This window comes from Silene latifolia, chromosome 6, assembly GCF_048544455.1.
Source record: "Silene latifolia isolate original U9 population chromosome 6, ASM4854445v1, whole genome shotgun sequence".
NCBI classification, from domain to species: domain Eukaryota; kingdom Viridiplantae; phylum Streptophyta; class Magnoliopsida; order Caryophyllales; family Caryophyllaceae; genus Silene; species Silene latifolia.
This window is the reverse complement of record NC_133531.1, coordinates 42,808,288-42,828,480: the sequence shown is the minus strand read 5'-3', so window position 1 is coordinate 42,828,480 and position 20,193 is coordinate 42,808,288. Positions and strand designations below refer to the sequence as shown.

The 20,193-nt window shown below is 33.5% G+C and overlaps 1 protein-coding gene across 1 annotated transcript; it reads right to left on the bottom strand.

Annotated features, from left to right (window-relative positions):
* Positions 1-4,568: 4,568 nt before the first annotated feature.
* Positions 4,569-13,110, bottom strand: LOC141588017 (uncharacterized). Its single transcript, XM_074409477.1, has 2 exons — positions 13,015-13,110; positions 4,569-5,141 (listed from the first exon to the last, which is right to left on the bottom strand). Exons 1-2 carry the CDS (start codon positions 13,108-13,110, stop codon positions 4,569-4,571), a joined length of 669 nt encoding a protein of 222 aa, XP_074265578.1.
* Between the last annotated feature and the right edge of the window lie 7,083 nt (positions 13,111-20,193).

Here is a 20,193-nt window from a genome sequence, read left to right as displayed (position 1 = left end):
CCTAGTTACTTAATGAGGGGACGTCTCTGAGTGACTAGATTGTAAGGCGATAGATGACAGGTTCGACTGTCATATGGTCATAGTGATGACTGGTCGATTACATAGGCATATTATGAGATAATTTGTCGGACAGTGACCGTTTATAGAGTCCTTTTGTTGCTAGGTCGTGGCAAGGATTTCTATTTATTCCTTTGAGTCAATTCTTTAGACTGGTGACTATTTGTCTGAGTTGGTATGGTTTTCCGGTGGCTTTGGTTTTTGTTCTAGGTCGCACCGTAAAAGGAGGTCGATGAGCATTTACTGGGTCATTGTGATCTGTATCGAATGAAGAAAATAGGTCAACGGGATTGTCCTTTTAAGTCATATCTTATCTCAAGGCCACTCGAGGAGAGATGACTATGAATGCGTGGCCACGCTCGGATGCGATCTATAGTAGATTATCCTGTTAGACAGTCATTCTCCTGATCGAGGAAACCACTTTATGATATGATCACGTGCAAGACCGACCTGAAAGACATCTTGCATTGAGTGGGAGATATTATTGGACAAGAGAATTAGTAACGCACACTTGTGTCGGACAAGTGGGAGATTGTTGGAGTAGTGTCCTCCACAATAAGTGCGTTTACATATTAAATCTCGTAAAAGGAATATCAGAGATTTATCTTTTTATTTGTCAGCTGGTCATCGTTAATCGGTAATGATTGGCTGACTAGAGTTTGACATTACTGTCGTGTGACGGCGGTGATCAGCTGATCCCTTTAGGTCACACCTATAGCATGACGTCCAAATAGAATAAATTAATTGTTTATATGAGATACGAGATAATTAATTCCTTGTATTATTTGACTTTTAATTAGTCGCGTGTATGTATTATTTGATGGCGGGTTACGAACACGGATCAAGGAGTTTTATTATTTTATTATGTGATATTAAATAATAAATAAATAAATTAAAATTTATTAATTAATTGTTAATTAATTAATACGATATGTGTATATGTTTTGAGGTAGAATCAATTAGCTATTAAATTTTACAAGAGGTTGTAAAATTAGCTAAATGGGTTAATATTGACACATTGTATGTTAATAAAATGGTCTTATGATTACTTAATAGTTAAGTAATTATTGTTGGTTAATTTATATGATGTAAGTGTTAAATAATTAAATTAATATTTAATTATATAAGATAATTAAATATAAGACTTATAAGCATTTGTGGGGCAAATGTCGAAAACCGAAATGGACTCAAATATGTCCACTTGTACCGGTTTTATGAGGACATCACAAGTGTCCAATAAGTGGCATTTTTCCACTTAATATTGTCTCCACATTTGCCTATAAATACCCATACAATTACACCATTTGTTATGTTGGAAAAATTTGAAGAAATTCTTGGTCTTTAAGGGTGTTTTGGCCGGAACTTCTACAACACTTAGAGACCAACTTTTCTTCTTATTTTGTTCATCATTTTCATCTATAAACACATATAATATAAACTAATAATATTATCAAAGTAATAATATTTATTAGTTCATCAAATATACATACATTTTACTCAAATAATATCTAGTTAATATTATTTTGTAGTAATTATTTTGGGTTAATCTTGGGTGCCACCAAAGGAGATTACCTATATTGGTAATTGGTGTTCTTGAAGGATCGTCCATAGTTGCATAGTTCAAGAACTATAAAGGCAGGAGACCTTTGTAGTGCCCATATTTTGTCTTAAGATGGTTTAATACCATCTTCTTGTATTTTCTTTTGCATGCATGTAGATTTAGACTAAACAAAGTTAATTTGTAATTTTAATATCATAAGATGAGTATTAACATGGTCTAAATAACTAACAATATCTTCGCATGATAACCTCCAACATGAACCGAGAAACGTAGTATCCACATTGAATGCTATCCGGCTGGCGAGGGACCTATATTATTACATAAAAAACGAAGAGATGAGAAGGCCCGCATCAAAATCTTGCATTTTAGGTATTGTATTTGCGCACGTATTATTATTAAAGACATATTTTTGCACTTAAGGTATTGTATTTGAGCACGTACCCCTGTTATCGTAATAAAAGTAGGGCCATCATCAGAATCTTTCTTGGGTTGATCCTCGTTAGCTCTTTTCTTCTCAAAGGCCCTTTTTTTATTAAAAAAAAAAGAGGTAGAAACTCATATTTTTGGGGCAAAAATTAGCATTTTGCTATAAATAAAAATTGAAACTTAATTTTATTAAAAATAAATTCGTATTATAAACTTACTTAATAATCAAGCCCTTAAAGGTCTCGCTTGGTTCTTTATGCAAAGAGTCCAACCAAAAAACTTTCTTCTTGCTCGGCATGATGGCTGCTAGCACCCAATGACTCCTACATACATCAAGAGACATCAACATTATTAACAAGTACATATATTAGTTATGAAAATGCAATTGTAGGGGAAAACATAATGCTAATGATGTATTACCCGATTTCATTATAAGGGGCAAAAACCAGCTTTTTGGTTGTCGCCAATTGCCGAGCAATATAATATACCCGATCTGTTAGAATTTATTAATCTCATTAATAAGCATATTCAAATATGAAAAGATTTATTTAGTCATAAAATAAAAACTAGATCTTATGCATGAAAACATAAATAAGATAAGAGAAGAAATCATCAATCTTACTATATGATTTCGGATTAATGGGCACCAACAAATTCACCTATTTGTTAGTTCTTGAGCTTTCCTTAAAATGGATGAACAAAAGGTCCAAATTATAACCTCTCCCAAATGTGAATACCCAAGGAAATCTCTTAATAACTAATATTATTTTGTACTAGAAATAATATAAGTCTTATTATAAAATTGACACAAAAAATTGTGTATTTCCTCTTGAAAATTTTCGGCCAAGAGGAGAGATTTGTGTGTATTTATCTCTCTAAGTTTTCATAAATTATGGAGAGATTAATTTTTCTTACACTAGAAAAATTAGTTGAAGTTGTGAATGAAAATGATAGAGGAAAAACCCTCTATCTTTGCTCTAGAAAACCGGTGGGAGGAGGGACAAGGGAAGCCAATGCATGGCCTTGTTCTTCTCAAGGTGAGACTAGGCATGTAAGGCTAGTCATTTTAGATTAATCATCATGTTTTCCACTTAAAATAAAAACACAATATTAACCTTATTCCCTCTAATATTTTGGTACACTTATCATAAAATGGAAGGTCCATTTTATTTTGTCATATTTCAATTGTGACATATGTGACATGTTACTTGACATGTGAAATTGTAATGTATTTTTAACATATTAAAAATCAACATACTCATAAAATATGTCATATACAAAATCGACTAGTAATTCGTAATTATTTGTACCAAAACGGTTTATCAATTATAAATCACAACGTCTTGTATTTATAATAAATCATTCAGTCAATCTCAATTTCAATTTCAATTTCAATTGTTTCGTAAACAATAATTTTATCCAAGTAATAAAACAATTCGATTACTTAGACCGTATCTAATTTAATCGAATTACAATAAGACACGTTAACCTTACTCACAAATCATCCGTCAATTTTAAGTAATTTAATTAACTCGTATCGGCATGCGATTAATTAAATAATCAATTAAGAGTATTTCCCTATAGGTATGACCTAAGGGGATCAACTGATCACCACCGTCGCACGACAGTAATGTCAAACTCTAGTCATCCAATCATTACCGATATATGTGGACCAGTTGATTGTAAAATATTACATCCCACATGTATTCTTAGAATGAGATTTAAACATGTGATCATCATGATCAACAGTTGTGATCGCATTATTGTCGAAGGACACATATTCCAACAATCTCCCACTTGTCCTCGACAAGTGTGTGTCACCAATTCTCTTGTCCTATTACTATCTCCCACTCAATGCAAGGTGTCTTTCAGGTCGTACTTGCAAGTGATCATATCGAAAGTGGTTTCCTCGATCTGGAGAATAACTGATTGACCGGAATTATCTACCATAGATACCTTCCGAGCGTGGCCACGCATTTCCAGTTCATTTCTCCTCGAGTGGCCTTGAGATATTGTTATAACCCTGACAAGGGGTGGACAATTCCTATCGCACTTATTCCCTTCGACTAGCCACAGCCATCATAACCCAAAATATGCCCATTTGACCCCATTTACGAAGGTCATAGTAACATAAATCAAAGTTAATCTGAAACTGTGCCACCTTAGGCGAACAGTCTTTAGTCAAAAGAATCGACTCATTAGAATACTATAGTAGCTCTCGCCACAACCAGGCTATATAAATTTGCCAGAACTCTATAAGCGGTCATAAGGCCCGACAAAGTGTTCCTAACAGTCTGCCTATGTGATCGACTAGTCATCTCATATGACTCTATGGCACTTGAACTTGCCATCAATCGCATCACACTCTAGTCACTTCGAGACGTCACCTCATACAAGTGATTATGGGCGAATACCATTTTTTTTTGGGTGAAATGTAAGAATTTCATTAAAGCGCAAACGAGCTATTACAAGCTATACCGTTTTCAAACAGAACCAATTTACAAGACTACTCCATACAATGAAGTTACATACTCATTCTAACTAAATTTAACCAATTTAAATATGGAGTACAAAGACCTGGTTTAAATTTAGTAGACAATCTACTCTTCACTTCCTTCCTTATCTGGCAACAAAGTATCTCTGGTCTCAGCACAACATCATCAATTCTATCTTTGTTTCGTTGCATCCAAATATGGTAAAAAGTTGCTAATTCCACACTCATGAGAACCTTTTTCTGCAGAGAAGAAGCATGGTGTCCATTAATCCAAAGAAAAAGGTTGGTATCAGGGATAACAACCTGACACAACCCAGCCATAATAGTAAGAATCCTCCTGCTATATTCACATTTCAAAAAAAGATGAGAATGATTCTCATCCTCCAGACCACAAAGTAGACAGGTAGCATCAGAGAAAATACCCAATGCATACAACCTATCTTTCAGTTTTAAAGCTTCACGGGCTATAAGCCAGCCAATAAACTGAGGCTTAGGATAGCACCAGCTACACCACAGGTATCTGTGCCATTGAACTTCTTGAAACTTCAGTCTAATCAGGTCATACCCACTTCTGACAGTATACCCACTATTATCCAAGAGCCACTGATCAAGCGAATACCATGTTAATAGTCAATACCTGATTACTACTTCATATTTTTATAATCCATTTTCATCTTATATGTAGTTGTTCATCTCAATGCAATTGAAATGACATATGACATGACTCATCATGTTAAGCCTATGAGAAGACTTTGGTTAGTAGGTTTTATCAACTTCTTGTACCTAACTCAACCTTACTACATACTCGTTTTCCTTTGTAATGTATACATTTGCACTACAAAACTTTCTGAGTACGTGTCTAGATCCAATCCAGACATAACCTCTCTAGCCTTAGAATAGCTCCCACTGTTTTCACAGTGTGCGGGATCCATCCTCTTGCACATCCCATGATTGCAAGTGTACTCAATTTCCGTTGTAAGCATCTCTCATTGTTCACTATTGCCTAGAACAATTCTAGAAAATCCATTTCTTAAATAACATAGACACAATGGTTCCTTAACCATCTTTAAGTGTTTTGAATACGGTTTTTGTCCGAAACCTTATACAATCTCAACAGTCATTAGTGTAAGCCCTTACACAAATTAGTGAATTGCATCAAAACACTTAACTTTACACCTTTAATGCTTCTACAAGCACCTAAGGATAATCTATATGGCTATTTGGTAACTATTATTTAAATTCGATTTCGAAAAAATTCATCATACTCAAAGTATATGAAGTGCTATACATCATCACTCATTTAATTGATCCGGCAGCGGAAGCAAATGGAATCAATCAAATATGTTCAACTTGATTGAACTAGTCATGAATCTTATCAACATAAGACTTCTTATTTGACGCTAATATCATGTGGATTTATCTACATAAATCTAGATATTAAAGATGTATTATATTACTCCAAGTCTTAAATCATTCCCAATGATCAATATGTCATCCACATATAAGACTAATTAAAATTTACCGTAACTCCCACTAAACTCCATGTATAAACACAACTTCTCGACTTATCGAGAAAAGTTTTATAACATGATTAAAACATTGATTCCAACTCATTGATTTCCTACTTAAGACCCTCTCTTAAGTTTCACATTATCTTAGGATTGCAAGAATCTACAAAACTCAAGATATGTATTGAATACATTCCTTCTAATTGAAGAAGTGGGTTTTAGATTCACTCGCTATATGTATATCATCATAATGAAACACAATCCCTAAGAATATCCAAATAGACTTAAGCATTTCAACTAGTGCAAAACCCTTTGCCACCAATCAAGCTTTGATATCTAACAATCCACTTGGAATTTATTTTGGATTTTTATGGCTCTAAGCCTTGTATTGAGTTGTGACTTAAACACTCTTATGTAAGTCATATGTTCATTACTTTCCAGAAGTAATCAACTTGAATCAAACAATTTCTTTATAAGTTGCAAGCTCTTTACTTTCTAAAAGTAACACTAATTCATCATCTTCAACAAGTGATAACTTTAACCTCCTAGGTTTTGAAGAAACAACGTCTTACACAAAACGTCTCATGTCGCCAAGAAACTGGTCTTTCTTGCGACATAACATTCTTTGTGGCTCTTGAATAATTTCTCCCACTCTGTCTTCTAGAAATAAACTTGTATTTTAGAAAGACAGCTTCACGAGCCATAAACCCGTTGTACTCGTGATTATAATAAGGAAAAATGAGCAGTTGTTTCTTTTGAAAACTTACAAACATGGTACCCTACCATTTCATATCTCATATGATTCGTTTTAGATTTAGTGGAAAAATAATTTAGACAAAATGATAAAATCCCCAAAAGGATCAAGTAACTCAAAGTAACTTGATTGAAGTCCAAACCATAGCGAATAGCGTTTGATTTCTTTATCCAACCACACATTATCCCATAATGTGTGTTAAGAGAGATTAATTTGTGATACTATATCACATTTCCTTTGGCTTATATCAAAGTCTTCACTTTGATAATCCCATCACGACTAAATCGTGATTCTTTGAACTCTTTGAACTTCTTCAAAGATTTCTTTATTTACCTTATTAAGTGAACACATTAGTGTCAACTTAAATCGTTGGTAAAAGTAAATGATCAACTTATTCTGTATCAATGATTTACATTCTCGATTTCCTTTTCAACCAAAAGCACGAGACCTCTTGCTTTGAATACAATATACGCATATACCATAAGATTAATAATCTAATGGTTCCAAGAGTACTCGATAACTCTTTGCGTTCATCATTCTAGAATTTAAGGTTTAATATTGGGTTATCAATTTGAGTCTTGCATCATCTACATGATATATCATTCTAGTTTGGTTTAGAGTATAATCACCTTTGATAATGGGCTAGCCATACATCAAATCATGGTGTATAGGGTCACAAAAGTGAAACCTCTTTTGTATCTTAACAAGTTTATATTCTTATTTAGAGTTTATGCACTTAATAGTCATAATTAAGTACAATTATAAACCCTAAACTAGATTGATTACACAATGACTCTATCTCTCGACATTATTTGTTGCTACTTGTCATATTATAATCATCTTATGTATCGAATACAATGATAAATACCTCCACTGGTTTCTAATATTGACGAAGAAGTACTAGCAAAATTTATGTTAATCAAATAAACATTTAAAGAAGAATGTCCCATTAGATGTCCCACAACTAACTTGCTGATTCTTCAATAATTTGGGGTAGTTTCCTTTCTGGTGTCCAACAATTAAGACAATGGAAACTTTATCGGTCGGGATTGTTAGGTTTAGTATCGTTATTCTCAATAACTTTACTTTTAACATTACCTTGTATCAATTCCATTCTAATTTTACTTCTTTAAACCTCACCCTTTTCTTAACGGTTTAAGAGAATGCTCCCACTCATTTCAATGAGTCTTTGCTAAGAGAAGCAAAATTGAAATTCATGAAGACTGCTCTTCATTCGTTTGTTTAGGTCTTAAAACTTTCATTGAAGTGGTTACGGTAGTTTGGTCAATTTTGATTTCCAACAAATCTAGTTACCAAAATGATGTAACGTTTCAAAGTACTTAACTCAATTAAGCATATGAGAAACAATTCATTGTAAGTAGATATGTTAGTCAAGAATCAAAAACCCTTTTGATTACTAATAACTTTTATCTATACTCTTCACAAGAGATCCTTACAATGGATAATACGAGGTTTTTAGAAGAAAATTTAAATTTTGTCTTTAGTTACGATGTTTTAATGGAGATTTGAATCAAAAACGAAACGATATCGTATATGGATTGTGGTAAAGAAATAGAACAATATGATAACGGAATAGTGGAAAACTTAACATTTATCGTTTTATTAATACTTGTAAATATAATAACAAGTAAAGCATTACATAGTGACCTCTACCCAACTATGATAAATGACTCCAAGATCCAAATTCATATTAACTTGGGCACGGTAGGGCCGATTCATCCCTTATCAATATAACTCGGTGGATTAACTCTTTAATCGATTCTACTTTTAGAACTCTTGGTCGATAAAATTATATTAATATTTATCTTTAGCCCGGAACACATGCGACTACGGTCACGAATACTTCCGTTGAGCTCAATCCAAATTTCGAATAAATGTGTCCATGATCCAAATCCACATCAACTTGGGCACGGTAGGGCCGATTCATCCCTTATCAACATGAATTCGGTGGATAGACATTTATCACCCACTTCCCCTACGTAACAAGGTTTGTACCCCGGTAGGGCCGAGCGCACTCCCTCATGAAATAGGTTTTCATGGTTTCTACTTTTTGGTAAGGCTAAGTCTCAATTGTTTATTTTAGCGAGAGGTCATGTCAATTTATTATCTATCACGTTTTAAGTGAACTAAAGCGGTGAACTACGATAATTGTAATTGACACGGTCGACAAACTCGATTTAAAATGCATGTTTAGTTATGGCGATTTAGCGATGCATGCAACATATAAATAAAATGCAAAGCGTAAAAATCCTAGTATGGCCTTCCTAAAATAGTAAATCTAATAAACTATTAAAAATTCGGAAACCAACTCCTTTGGTCCCTTGAACTTCGGTCTTAGCACGCATTTCAAGGCAACACTTTCTTTAATGGATCGCCTTCTCGAGTGGCACCGTCTTCAAGGAACTCCGGAATAATTAAATTACATAATAAATTACATAATTTCCTATTATACATTTGTAATTAAAATAAAAATAAATCTATTAAATTACAAAACGGTGATACAAGATCACAAAAATTACAACCGAATCGATATTCCCATACATTTCGGGTAATACCAATTAAAACTAAGGCCATACTAAGTAAAATTACATAATTCAAAAATTACATAAAATTAAAATATGACAATCATAAATAAAATGCAGCATTATAATATGTATGAACATGCTCAATTTTATGCTAAATCGCCTTTAAAGAGCCAATATCGTATATTAATCGGTTTTTACGGATTTGCGTGATTTAACTTATTAAAATCACAATAATTACATAAATTCATATTTATGTACAAGTTAATTACCCTAACCATCTTAGGACCCAAAAATACAAAATTTATGCTATAAACCTCAAATAAAATTATAAAAATTTCAAATAATTTCAAAATTTGAAATTTAAACTCATGAACATTCTGGAAAAATACCATGACACTCATAATGTTCAAAACTTAGGTTAAAAATTTCGAAAATTTATCGAGAAAAACAATGTTGCGGTTTATCGATTTTAACAATTATGACCATAAAAATATGAGAAAAATTATTTTCATCAACTTTTCACTTTTAGATCTGAAATATGTGATAAAATTCAACATGGGACATTTTTTCTTAAGTCATGAAGTATGTTTTAGCATTATTACTAATTATAGTCACTATTTATGTGATTTTTCATCAAAAAATTCATAAATCATGCATAAAGACTTCATTATAGCCAAATATTTTAAACACATCTTGTAAAATTGCATGTGACAACATACTAAATTTCCATGACCATATTCGAAATATAACTCATATTAACCTATTTACCCATTTAAATACGATTTTAACTTGAAAAATCCATATTTCGAGCAAAACAACTCATTTTATCATGAAAATTTACAAGACATTAGTAGATAATATATGTGAAAACATATCCAAAAACCACTGAACAATTCGAAGTTTAGCTATTTTTCGTCCAAAAATGACATTTTTATCATAAAAATCACATTTTAATGCCAATATTATATAAAATGAACAATAAAATCCATAAATAAACCAAAATGTCCTAAAAATAACTTAGGACCAGAAACTTTTAACATGCAAAGTTATTTTTAGGTTTATCTTCATAAATCCAAATTAATTATTTTTGTATGTTAATCATATAACTCGGAAAAACTATAAACCGATTCGCATGCAAATAACCTAAGGCTCATGATACCGCTTGTTAGAATTTATTAATCTCATTAATAAGCATATTCAAATATGAAAATATTTCTTTAGTCATAAAATAAAAGCTAGATCTTATGCATGCAAACATAAATAAGATAAGACAAGAAATCATCAATCTTACTATATGATTTCGGATTAATGGGCACCAACAAATTCACCTATTTGTTAGGTCTTGAGCTTTCCTTAAAATGGATGAACAAAAGGTCCAAATTATAACCTCTCCCAAATGTGAATACCCAAGGAAATCTCTTAATAACTAATATTATTTTGTACTAGAAATAATATAAGTCTTACTATAAAATTGACACAAAAAAATTGTGTATTTCCTCTTGAAAATTTTCGGCCAATAGGAGAGATTTGTGTGTATTTATCTCTATAAGTTTTCATAAATTATGGAGAGATTAATTTTTCTTACACTAGAAAAATTAGTTGAAGTTGTGAATGAAAATGATAGAGGAAAAACCCTCTATCTTTGCTCTAGAAAACCGGTGGGAGGAGGGACAAGGGAAGCCAATGCATGACCTTGTTCTTCTCAAGGTGAGACTAGGCATGTAAGGCTAGTCATTTTAGGTTAATCATCATGTTTTCCACTTAAAATAAAAACACAATATTAACCTTATTCCCTCCAATATTTCGGTACACTTATCATAAAATGGAAGGTTCATTTTATTTTGTCATATGTCAATTGTGACATATGTGACATGTTACTTGACATGTGAAATTGTAATGTATTTTTAACATATTAAAAATCAACATACTCATAAAATATGTCATATACAAAATCGACTAGTAATTCGTAATTACTTGTACCAAAACGGTTTATCAATTATAAATCACAACGTCTTGTATTTATAATAAATCATTCATTCAATCTCAATTTCAATTTCAATTGTTTCGTAAACAATAATTTTATCCAAGTAATAAAACAATTCGATTACTTAGATCGTATCTAATTTAATCGAATTACAATAAGACACGTTAACCTTACTCACAAATCATCCGTCAATTTTAAGTAATTTAATTAACTCGAATCGGCATGCGATTAATTAAATAATCAATTAAGAGTATTTCCCTATAGGTATGACCTAAGGGGATCAACTGATCACCACCGTCGCACGACAATAATGTCAAACTCTAGTCAGCCAATCATTACCGATATGTGTGGACCAGTTGGCTGTAAAATATTACATCCCACATGTATTCTTAGAATGAGATTTAAACATGTGATCATCATGATCAACAGTTGTGATCGCATTATTGTCGGAGGACACATATTCCAACATCATCAACCTGCTCTTTCAATGATGTCCCCTACACAAAATTTCCATGCTTTTTAGAAATACAGAACCAGGATACAGAGGTGCTTCAGACTCACACAACTTTTCTTGTCTTATTTGCAGGAATGAACCAAAGAGAAGCTAAATCAAGCTTAATACATGTCCCTATGCATGCATTTAGGAGATGAGTTGAGTCGGTAGCTAGAATTGTCTATCATATTAGTTGCATGCATGTTTATGTGGGTCGTAGTCTAGGTGAACGACTTATTTTTCTTTCTCTCTTACACTCATATGCTTATCCTTTGTTTCATGAGAGGAGAGTGACCCGTGAGAGTCCGATTTTTTTGGTCTTTCAAGGTCGACGGTTCAGCTTTATTATAAACGTCTCATAACTCATTTGCGTTTGACTGTTTTGCTATAAGTGTTAGTTTGCTGCATTAAAACGGTTTAAGTGGACAATTTGTAGCTAGCTCTGAGTTTTCTTTTCTGTTCCATTAGTTTTGCATATTGTTTGCTTGGGGACAAGCAAAGGTTTGGTTTGGGAAAATTTGATGCGTGCATTTTATATAGGCATTTTGTACTTCATTTGCACGCATTTCTATGCATTTTGTGTAGTGTTTAGCTACAAATGTCCCCCGAATTGTCTACTTTGGTTTCTCTTGTCTTATTTGCAGGAATGAACCAAAGAGAAGCTAAATCAAGCTTAATACATGTCTCTATGCATGCATTTAGGAGACGAGTTGAGTCGGAGCCTTAAGACTACTATTTTGAGATGCGCAAAGAAGTAAGATAGCTAGGCGAGCAAAGGAAGAACTTCAAATTATCAGTGCCTACTTTGAAGAGCCATATCTCGAGTTCTACAACATATGTTTAGGTGATTTTAATTGGATATGAAAGCTTGTCCTCTTAGCTTTCGAAAGCCACCGAAAACGCTCTGTTTACCCAAGTAACGAAGAAATGGCGGCCGTTTGAAGTTCAGTGCGCGAAGCAGGAATTATGCGCTGGGAACTACTCGATCGAGTAGATAGTGTTCGATCGAGTAGTTTAAAGTCCTCGATCGAATAGATTATTTTAGATAGTGTTCGATCGAGTAGGTTTTCTACTCGATCGAGAGGTTTTGCTATAAATTACTCGATAGAGAGGTTTTAAACCACTCAATCGAGTACTTTTCTATCTGTCGCAAGGTTTTATTAAGGAATGTGTTACAACTGCAACTTATACTCTGAACCTTAATGTAGATAGCTTTGGCTGGTTTAAGGGACAAAGGGATTTGAGGCAAGGAGACCCTTTGTCCCCTCTGCTATTCACAATATGCATGGAATACTTAACCAGATTACTAGCCTACACCACTACTACAATGAACTTCAAGTTCCACCCTTTATGCAAACCCATGAAACTGAGCAGTCTAACGTTTGCAGTTGATCTTTTGCTGTTTTATAAAGGGAATGTTGAGTCCATTATGATCTTGCTGCGTACCTTCTCTACCTTCTCTCAAGCATCAGGTCTTAGGATGACCAAGGGCAAATCTAATGTGTACTTCAATGGGGTGAGTAATGAAATCAGAAAGGAAATAGCTCAGGTCTCTGGATGTATTGAGGGTCAGTTACCATTCAAATATCTTGGTGTACCCTCAAGCCATCTAAGCTATCAATCAAAGATTGCCAGCCTCTGATTGATAAGGTTTTGGAAAGAATAAGAATGTTAGGGACCAAGAAGCTGTCTTATGCAGGGAGATTGGTACTGATAAAGGCAGTATATAGAACCTTGCACTCTTACTGGGCATCAATCTTTATTATCCGAAAAGCAGTTCTAACCAAAATTGAAGCAATTTGCATGAATTTTTTGTGGCATGGAGGGACTGAGTACACAAGGACCCCAACTGTAGCATGGTCTAAAATATGCAATGATCAGAAGGAAGGGGGGCTTGGTTTAACAGATGAATGCATATGGAACAAGGCAGCAATAGGGAAGCTGGTTTAGTGGGTACAGGCTCATCCATCCAAACTTTGGGTGCAATGGGTACACAATGTATATCTGAAAGGAAAGCCATGGGAGGACTATACCACCCCCCCCCACATGAGGCCAGCTGGACTTGGAAGAAGGTTTGTAAAATGAAGAGGGAGCTACAACCAGCATACAACCAGAATGAATGGACCATTGCACCTGGCAAGGAATATACTCTTAAAAAGGGCTCTCTGGTTAAGACCTTGCAGGCAGGAAGTAAACTGGCATCACATTGTTTGGACCAAATGGTCTATCCCTAAACACAGTTTTAATTCTTGGCTATACTATCAACAAGGCTTTAATACCAAGGACAAACTTTATAGGCTTGGTATAAGCCTGGATAGCAGTTGCTGTATCTGTGCTCAAAAGGAAGAATCGACACAACATCTTTTCTTCAAGTGTCAATACAGCAGGAGAATAATGCAAAAGATACAGGAATGGATTGGAGTGCAAATGTCTACTGATAATACTCAAAACTGGTGGCAGCATAGGAGGTTCACCAGACTGAAGAATGGGATACTAAACATCATTCTAAATGCTACCATGTACTACATCTGGAAGCAAAGGAATGAGAGCAGGCATGAATACACTATAACCAGTCCTGGCAGATGTGTTGTCATGATTCAAAGGGACATTAGAAGTAGAATTCAGCAGCAATCACAGGGCATTATGTCTAGGAAAAATAAGCAATGGATTGAGAAACTTATGTAATAGCATATGTGTGCAAAATGCAGTCAGGTGGCTGAGTCTGAGCTAGAAATTCTCTTTGTAAAAGCTTGTATATGGTCTTTTGAGCTTTAATGTTATTTTACATTTTACCAAAAAAAAAAAATCGTTTATGTTAATAATTGTCTTTCCTATAAATAGGAAAGACGTTATTAGGTCTAAACTCTCTTCTTTTCTCCTTTTTCTCCCTTTTCTCGGCTGAAGGTTGCTTTGCTCTTCTTTGACGGATCTTAAACTTTTGTAATTTCTCCTTCTCCCTTATTCTAGTATTAATTTCTCTTCTTTTCATCTTTCTATTATGCTTGTTATTACTCTATCTTTCTCTACTATTTTACTCTCCATTATGTCTAGCTAATCCTCCCGCTAGGATTTAGGGGATTCGATGATTATTGTTAGTTGCTAATTGGGTTTACAGATCTTTCATTGTTATCATGTATTTGTTGTTAATCACTGCAATTAACTGTAACTAGCTACTTGAATCGATGCATTTAGCTTAATTAATCTTGGTAAGCCTTAACCTAGACCGGAAGGTTGGAAGGGGTGAGACCCGCAGTGAACAATAGGATGCTTTAGTAAGGGCGGAAGCTAAGCTAATAGTATTTTAGGGCGAATTGAGACCGGAAGGAGAGATTCGGTGGCCCTTAGACCGATACAATTGACTGATCTGTGACCTTAGCTGCAATTAACCGATATTCATTGATGACCCGACAATCCTAGTTCTCTTCCTTTATTGTTAATCTCTCTTATTCCTTTCTCTTACTTTAAGCTCTTTAGTTTAGAACAATCATTTAATACAAGTATAGCATTTATATAGTGACTTCTACCCAACTATAATAAATGATTCCGAGAACCAAAATTCATATTAACTTGGAAGTGAGCCTACGGGCCCTCTACATCTTTGCTAATATAACTTGGCTGGTCAACCCTCTTAACCTATTCTACAATTAGAACTCTCGGTCGATGAATTTACATTAAATTTATCTTAAGCCCGAACCTATTGTGCTACGGTCGCAAAATACCTTCGTTGAGATCAACCAAACATTCGAAGTGTAATAAATACTTATTACCCCACGTATCCAACGTCAATAGAAGCACCCCGAAAAACGTATTGTACCCCTTATGAAATTGAGATTCATGGGCTCCTACTATTTGGCAAGGCTAAGTCTCAATCTTTTAAAAGTAAAGGTCTTGTCAATTTATCATCTATCAATTTTAAGTGAGCTAAAAATCGAGTTCTAGATAACTATAATTGACACGGTCGAGGACTCGATATAATATGCATGTGTTGTTATGGTGATTTGGCAATGCATGCAACATATTAAAAGGAATGCAAAGCAAATAATAAATTTCCTAGTATGGCCTTCCTAAAATAGAAAATCTAATATTCTATTACATATTCGGAAACCAACTCCATTGGTCCCTTGAATCTTCAAGTGGCACGCTACCTAAAAACACCGTCTTCGTCGGAACGCCTTTCCGAATGGCACCGTCTTGAAGAAAATCCGGAATTACAAACAATAATAAAAATACATGGCTATTCCTATTATACATTTGTAAAATGAAAAACTAGTAAAATAAAAGTGATACGAGATCACATTAAATTACAACCGAATCAATATTCCCTTATATTACGGGTAATATCGATTAAAACTAAGGTCATACAAAAGATAAAATTACGTAATTCAAAATTATATAAATAAAATATGACATTAAGCAATGAAATATGCAGCATTATAATATGTGTCTATCATACCAAATTATATGTCAAATCGCCCTATTTAACTTATATCGATTATATAACCCAGTTTTATGGAAATGCACGATTTTAACTTATTAAAATCACTAAATAATACTAAAATCTAATTTTAGTCCAAGTTAATTATCTTTGCATTCTAAGGACTCAAAAATTAGTCATTACTCAAATTTTGACAATAATTCAACTTGATGTAATTTCATGCTCATTTTGACCCCAAAATCATAACATTTATAAAATAAATCCAAATTAAATTATAATAATTTCAAAATTTGAATTTTAAATTTTTGAACATTCTGGAATATATCCATGACACTCATAATGTCAAAAATCATGGTTAAAATTTTCGAATATGTTTTGAGAATATATAGTTGTAATTTATCGGGTTTATCAAATAAAACATCTAAAGTATACAAAAATTAATCTAATCAATTTTAAAACTTTAGATCTGTTAAGTGGAATATAATTTCAACCTAAAATAATTTTCTCATGCCATTTAATTCGTTTTAGCTATTTATGCTAAAATAGTCACTATTTATGTCATTTTTACACTAAAAATTCATAAATCATAGTAAATGAATCAAGTTCATCTTAACTTTTACACACAGTGATTAAAATATGCATATGACAACATATTAAAATTTCATGGCCTATTTCGAAGTTTAACTATATTTAACCATTTTACCTCCATTTAATTCATTTTTATCTCATAAAAATCATCAATCATGCAAAATAAATCAAATTTATACGAAATTTTACATATAATAAGTAAAACATGCATGTGAGGTTATATAAAAATTTCAAGGTCAGAAACTAAGTTTAACTATTTTTAGCATTTTAAATACCATTGTAATCATTAAAATGTAATAAAATCACTAAAAATCATTAAAATGAGCAATAAAATACCATAAATCATAAAAATGACCTAAAAACATTTTAGAACCCAAATATATAACATGCATCATGATTTCATGATTTTATCTAATAGATCACAAATTTTTAATTTTAATTAAGTTACTAATAACACGAAAAAACTATAAATCGATTATGCATGCAACATCCTATGCTCTGATACCAATTGTTAGTTTCATATACCTATTATTAGACTCTTCTAATAGTGAACTAATTAACATATTAATTATAATTCATGAAGATCTAGTGCATGCATAACTAATTAAGAGATAAAATAAAATAAAAAAAACAATGTTCCTTACATTGTTATATGGCACGAAAATAAGGGCACAAATAAGGATACCTTCCTTATTTGTTCTTGAGCTCAAGTATTATGGATGATCCTCCTAAATACCAAATAAAGAGATCCTCCTCTTGTTGCACCCAAAATAAAACCCTTAAACTAATATATTAACTAACTAGATTAATATAGTAGTGTCCTTAAAATAATTCTAATATTATATTTATTACTACACTAGTAATCTTATATTGAAATTAGAATTTGAATGAACAATTTTTAAGGTTTCTCAAACCATTTTTAGAGACATGTGATAAGAGTAAAAGATGAGAAATGAATGAATAATGCACTAGTCAATATAGAGAACAATTTTTCTATTTGAGTAGAAGGGTGCCGGTTGTGGGGAGGTGGAAGACCAATGCATGGTCCTTCCCTTTTTTTTCCTTTTGTTCTTTTCCAAATGCTAGGTGTAAGGCTATGTTACATAGGGTAATTATCATATTTGCCATACAATATTAGCAAACATAAACAAACCCATTTCCCACTACCAAAAACCGGTGCCCTTGTATAAAATGGACTTCCATTTTATTTTGTCAATTTGACATTTGTCACACAATATGTCACATGTAGTATGTAACATGTTATTAATTAATTTAATGCTTATTTATCAAATAAATATCATTATATACATTAATTAAATTACATATAACAAATTGTCTAGTGATTCTTGATCACATAAATAAAATGGGTTATGTAATTATAATTCACAACATATTGTAATTATAATTAACCATTCATTCTTATCTCAATTGTTTCATAAACAATAATCAATTTTAGTAATAAAATCTTTTAATTACTAAAATAAATCTTATTTAATCATATTACAATAAGATATAAATATTCTCACTCACAATTGAATTGTTCAAATTTAAGGTATTAATTAACTTGTATCGACATACAATTAATCAACTTGTCTATTAAGGGAATTGTCCTATAGGTGTGACCTTAAAGGATATCAACTGATCACCACCGTCAAACGACAGTAATGTCAAACTCTAGTTAGCCAATCATTACTGATTAATGTTGATCAGTTGACTGTATAAATGAATCATCCCTTACGTATTCTTATTGTGAGGTTTAATTATGATTTTAAATCATGTGATCGCACTATTGTTGAGGATATATACTCCAACACGAACTCCATGGCACAATCCCTCAACATGTTCTCCAAAGTCTTGATTGTCTTCTCAGTCTGACCATCTGTGGCAGGATGAAAAGTTGTACTCATTTTTAAGGTCGTACCCATCAAATCCTGCAGCTCCTGCCAAAACCGTGATATAAACCTCACATCTCGATCTGACACTATATCCTTAGGCACACCATGTAACCGAAGCACATGCTTTATGTAACCCAAAGCTAGTTGTATCTTAGTCAAAGTGTCCTTCATCGGAATGAAGTGAGCTGACTTTGTTAACCGATCGACGATCACCCTAATCATATTATTACCTTGCTGTGTCCTTGGTAACCACACGATAAAGTCCATAGAGATCGACTCCCACTTCCACTCAGGTACCTCAAGTGACTTAATCTTACCTTGTGGTCTACGTTGTTCACCCTTTACCCTTTGGCATGTTAGACACCTAGCCACGAACTTAGCCATATCCCTCTTCATGTTAGGCCACCAAAACGTTTTCTTGAGGTCCTTAAAAAGCTTGTCACCTCCTGGGTGAACTGAATAAGGAGTGCAATGAGCCTCTATCATGATTACTCTCCTTAAATCTGCATCATCAGGAACACACCATCTTCCATCAAAGCGAACACTCCCATCTGTGTGGATATAAAACCTGGAAACGGTGTCACTCTCCACCCTTGACTTCCATTCTTGGTTCTTAGGATCAAGCTCCTGTTTGCTCTTGATATCCTCATACAAATCTGGCTCGATCGTCAAATCCCTGATGGTATCCCCTTTTCGAATCATATGGATCCCTATCTTGGACATTTCATCCCTCAGCTTTAGCAAAGACATAGATGTACACAGCGAATGAACACTCTTCCTACTCAAAGCATCTGCAACAACATTAGCCTTACCCTCGTGGTAGATGATATCCATGTCATAGTCCCTGATCAACTCCATCCATCGTCTTTGACGTATGTTAAGCTCTTTCTGAGTGTAGATAATTTCAGACTCTTATGATCTGAAAACACCTTAAAGGTTGCCCCCATAGAGATAGTGTCTCCAAACCTTAAGAGCAAAAATAACTGCACCCAGTTCCAAATCATGAGTAGGATAGTTCTCCTCATATGGCTTCAGCTGCCTCGACGCATAAGCTATAACCTTCCCATTCTGCATCAGAACACATCCCAAACCATTCTTTAAAACATCGGTGTATACTTCAAAGTTCTCACAACCCTAAGGTAAATCTACGATAGGAGTTGTGGTTAAATGCTCCTTTAAGGTATGGAACGTCGTCTCACAACTCTCATCCCACCGAAATCTGGTCTCTTTCCTCATCAAAGCTGTCATAGGCCTCGCGATTGTAGAAAAGTCTTTCAAGAACCTCCTGTAGTAACCAGCTAGACCCAAGAAACTCTGAATCTCAGCAACATTATTCGGTGATTCCCACTTGGTCACTGCCTTAATCTTGCTAGGATCCACTGACACACCCTCTTTAGATATCACATGACCTAGAAAAGCCACTTCCTCTAGCCAAAACTCGCACTTGGATAG

What these genes read in the sequence shown, in the direction of transcription:
- LOC141588017 (XM_074409477.1), bottom strand. Translation starts at nt 13,110, where the DNA reads ATGCATATTGTGAATAGCAGAGGGGACAAAGGGTCTCCTTGCCTCAAA. An exon ending in TATCTACATTAAGGTTCAGA is followed by an intron (nt 5,142 to 13,014) that starts GTATAAGTTGCA and finishes TCGCTTGATCAG; the next exon opens with TGGCTCTTGGATAATAGTGG.